The sequence below is a fragment of the Labeo rohita genome, unplaced genomic scaffold, assembly GCF_022985175.1.
Source record: "Labeo rohita strain BAU-BD-2019 unplaced genomic scaffold, IGBB_LRoh.1.0 scaffold_537, whole genome shotgun sequence".
In the NCBI taxonomy this organism is placed as follows: domain Eukaryota; kingdom Metazoa; phylum Chordata; class Actinopteri; order Cypriniformes; family Cyprinidae; genus Labeo; species Labeo rohita.
Window position 1 is genome coordinate 20,549 of NW_026129459.1, and position 4,783 is coordinate 25,331.

The following is a 4,783-nucleotide window of genomic DNA, read 5'->3' on the forward strand; positions in this document are numbered from 1 at the left end:
AAACTCTGTTTATCAAATGAACTTATGTAACGTTTCTTGTCAATGTGACTTATAGCACTTTACAGAAGCAATAAACTGCACTACAGACACTTCCTATCATTATAAAGCACTACTCCAGCATTGTTAAGGTATGTCACTGAAATAATGATGTAGTCAAGTCATATTTCGCAAAAAATTGACCACACGCTCTCTTAAAATCAGGCACAACTTCAGCTGAACCACCAGAGAGAAGTGACAGCATCAGCACATGAAGAAGCAACATCATTGTGAGCTGATAGATTATCAAGTTCTCTGTAAGAACAACCACATGATCATTTTTTAAACAGCTTATAACATTTGAATAACAAATAAACACATAGCTCATATTTATAGCTGTACATGTCTATTAACAAGAACACCTTCTGTGTAGTAAGTAAACATCTACTATTAGATACTCACCAAATAATAAAAGAACAAAATGTAAAAGGCCACAGTCAGCTCTACAAATATGACAGTACATACCGACACCTAAGGCAAGGAAACACTGGAGTTGCAGTGAGATGGGTAAGTATTTCTAACCTCTTGCTTTGCCATTCCACATTTTTAAGGAACGATGAAGAACATTTTTAAGGAAATAAGCAGAGGCACACAAACTTGATCAACCGCATATCTCCCTACGGCTACTTTACATATTTAAACAAAGGTCGACTTAAGAATGTGTTTGTTTATAAAAACTGAAAGATAACTCTTTAAAGTAATAGTGATATCTGATGTTTGTTACTGGATATAGAATATAACAGCTCTGTATATCCGAGTCCTCCTGGCAGAATGGCCAAACGGCATCACAGTTGAGTGATTATTTTTGTATCACCGTTGGTTTATCGTTTAGTCATGCAAGTATAGGTCCTGTCTGCTTGAATGAGGAAAGACAAAATTTCCTCAAAGGTGTTTTCCAAACATAGGTTTCAATAATACATTAGGCTAAACATTTTCAAGTTAGTCCAGATAATATGCATAAACAACATTCTGGAGCAAAAAGATCAGACGATGCTCCTGACAACTTTCATACAGCTGCTGTATATTGAATATTTTGTGTTTTTTTTCTTTGATTGGGTTATTTGTCTCATCTTTATACTGTATCTGCCCTTGATGATTCTCATGAAGTTAATAAGGTTAAACAAACACACTGGCTGTAGTAAACTCTAAGCAAACTCTTACTGTTAGTATCAAATTTTCTTTCTGCTGGTTTAGCTTGAAAGTAGTGGCTTACAAAATTCCCCATTGTCAGTCAGTGTGCATGAACATGAGAATCAACATTCAGGCATAGTGGAAAAGTGTGCAGCATGAGTTTATATCTGTATGAGTTTGTCCAATAAAGAGGAAAAACAACCAAAATTTTTTTTTTCAGTTAAAAAACAACTTTATTTCATATTAGTGCAATATGGTGCACTTAATTTATACACTTCATAATTAATCTAATTAACTACAGTCAAATATTTAAGAATTGTAAAATGTGAGATAAAGTTTTTGCTTTCTTTGTGTGTTTTGTAGAGCTATCGAACAACTGAAAAGCTGAATTATAAAGGTTTGTCAAATCTATCTCTAACTTATGTAGGAGCAATGTTCTCGTTCGTTCTGATAAATCCTCCTGAGCTTTGACATTTTTTATTGTCGTCCAAGCAGCAGAATAATCAACAAATGATAATGAAGAAGATTAAGATGTAAAAGGCCAAAGTAAGCTCTATAAAAATTACAGTACCAAAAGGTAAGGACACACTGGTGTTGTAGTGAGATGGGCGAGTATTTCTAAGCTCCTACTTTGTCATTCAACATATGAACACTTTTTTGAAATTAAAATTTTTATTTAGAATAACTGAAATCAATTACAGAGCAGTACAGAATAATGTCAAGGATATATCACAAAAAGAAAAAGTAACACATGCACACATAGGTAAACACATTCAAACATACACAGAGATATACTTGGATACATATGCATTCACAGACATAAACACAATGAATAGAATATGTTATTTACTATATACTACTTCATTTATGCACATTATAATGCTTTGATTATTCATTACAGACAAACATCTAAGAATCAGAAAAATTGGAGATTTTAAAGCTCTTTTTATGATTCAGCTGATAATTATGAACATTTAGTCAAAAATAAAACAAACAACACTTAACACTTTTTTTTTTTTTTTTTACAATTTTTGATTTTGATTGATTGCTTCTTTTTTTATTTGCTTGGGGTTTCATAGAGCTTAAAACAACTTAAAGGATTTGATGTTATAAAGCGTTGCCAACTCCTTCTCTAAATTCTTCACAGTTTTTTTGTTGAGAGTAACATTCGCTCCAACATTCTCTCCAATAAACCCACCTGAAATCTTACATTTTTTATTGTTGTCTAAGCAGCAGTATGCAGTCCAGAAATGACTAGGCACATTTACTCTATTATTTATTTTACTTTCACCTGGTACCACCCCTGTCACAATGTAAGCAGTATTTGGTAGTTTACATTGATTGGACAGATTAGCTGCCATTTCTTTTTCTAGGTCCCTCCACTGACCTCGGTTAAAAGAGGGGTTTTGTGGAGCAGCATTGGTGAGAGTGAAGGTGGCATCAGCACAGCCCTGTGAGCTTGCCTGGAAAACTGGTTCCAGATGACCTTTGTCACGGTCAGACTTCTTATAATCTTTGTTGAGAGCTTGATGGTCTCCGAGTGTTTTTATATTCACATCTTTCTCAAATTTCATGCTTGGTGATCCATTATTATCATCAAGCTGCAATAATACATTGAAAATATAAGCTTGAAAGACAGTTCTCGTTGAAGAAACAAAATCATATGAATTAGTATGTGACAGCCACTCTGTTGGACAAAGCTTAAAATAAGCACGGCAAACACTTTTAGGCCAAATATATTGTTCTTCTTCACTCTTAAAAAGGCTCCAAAAGAGATATTTTCACAGTAATGCCATAGAAAAACCATTTTCTGGTTCCCCAAAGAAGCCCTTAGTGAACAGTTCAACAAAAAATCATTTGTGTGTGTGTGTGTGTGTGTGTGTGTGTGTGTGTGTAAGAACATTTTAATAATCTAAAGAACCTTTTCCACTATAAAGAACCTTTTGTGAAATGGAAAGGTTCTGTGGATGGTAAAGGTTGTTCATGGACCCATCAATTCCAAAACAATAACCTTTATTTTAAGAGTGTTCATTTTAGACACATTAACCACTGCCACCCTTCCATATGGCTCTTTCTGCTATTTAGCTTTGTAATGTACCACACATGTAATATATCTGTCACGTCAATGTCAAATCCCTTGTTATGATTGCTTCAAACTTATTACACAGCTGTTATCATAGCAAAAGGAGGATGCACATCATATTAGAAGACAAATGTTACACACGTATATGAGAACAAAAGACTCACAGATTCAGTCTTTTTCAGAATTAACTACACTTTTCTGAGCCATGTTTGCAATTGCTTTTAATATATGTTCATCAATCATGAACATGTTTCACTGATGGTGGACATGCAGAAGTGTCTTAACACATTTTGTCTTCAACAGTTCATCTGTTGATTTATTTTGTGACATCCAACAATAATTTGTGATACAAAAATAATTTGTGATATTTTGCTTTTCAATAAATGTAACTTGGTTTGATGTTTTATTTATTTATTTTTTTATTATTATTATTAGTAATAGTTAATTAATAGTAAAAGTAAATTTGAGATTTCTCCATTCACACCGAAGGATTAAAAAAAACATCCTTACAACCACCCTAATATAAAATACAAAAGCTAAACAATAATGTGATACTAGAATTAATTTATAGTTATATTTCACTTACTTGAGGTTCAATGTACCACTTGTTTAGTCTTTTGCAGTTCTTTATCCCTTCAAACTTGTAGGCTGAATACACGGGGATCTTGTTGTATGTGTCATAAAATGTGGCATAATAAACACCATTATTTAGAGTTTGGCAGATCTCCCTGTATTGTGCTCCAGAAAATCTCGTTGGTGATTTTCCATTTGCAAAAAATTGACCACATTCACTCTCAAAATTCTGCACAACTTTGGCTGAACCACCCGAGAGGAGCGACAGCATCAGCACATGAAGAATCAGCATCATGATGAAGAGGATGAGATGATGAATTATCAAGTTCTCTGCAGGAACAACAACCACATGCAACTTTTTTATTTTTTGTAATTGTGATAACAGCTTATGTTTATATGTATTAGATTTATATTATAATGTTAATATTATTAAAATATTTGTTTTTATAATATAGAAATAACATATAAACACTTACCAAATTTTCAAAGTCAGAGATCCCACAATTAACCTATTCAAGCAACGATGATGTGAGAATGTTATGATATCTTTCATATAGTAAGTAAATATCTACTATTAATTACTCAACAAATAATAAAGAATAAAATTTAAAAGGCCAAAGTCAGCTCTAAAAATATTGCCGTACATACCGACACCAAAGGCAAGGAAACAGGTGTTGTAGTGAGATGGGCGAGTATTTCTAACCTGCTTTGTCATTCAACATACAAACACTTATAAAGTCATGAGTTTTGATCCTATGAAAATAAACGTTTTAAACTAAAGTCCACTTAACAAAATGTGTGTTTTATTATGAAAATAAACGTTTCAGCACACATGGTGACCATTTTCTAGTCATACGGATCCTGTTTACTTGAATGAGGAAAATAATTATCTTAAGGTGCTTTCCAAGCTTAAGTTTTGACAGCATAGGTTCCTAAGTAAACTCTTTCCTGTTCTTCCTT

At 33.0% G+C, this 4,783-nt stretch overlaps 1 protein-coding gene across 1 annotated transcript; it reads right to left on the bottom strand.

Moving 5' to 3' along the window:
• Window positions 1-2,232: 2,232 nt before the first annotated feature.
• On the bottom strand, window positions 2,233-4,531 carry LOC127161048 (endonuclease domain-containing 1 protein-like). Its single transcript, XM_051103688.1, has 3 exons — window positions 4,300-4,531; window positions 3,837-4,153; window positions 2,233-2,768 (listed from the first exon to the last, which is right to left on the bottom strand). The coding sequence occupies exons 2-3, from the start codon at window positions 4,116-4,118 to the stop codon at window positions 2,250-2,252; spliced, it is 801 nt and encodes a 266-aa protein (XP_050959645.1). The 5' UTR covers window positions 4,119-4,153; window positions 4,300-4,531; the 3' UTR covers window positions 2,233-2,249.
• Between the last annotated feature and the right edge of the window lie 252 nt (window positions 4,532-4,783).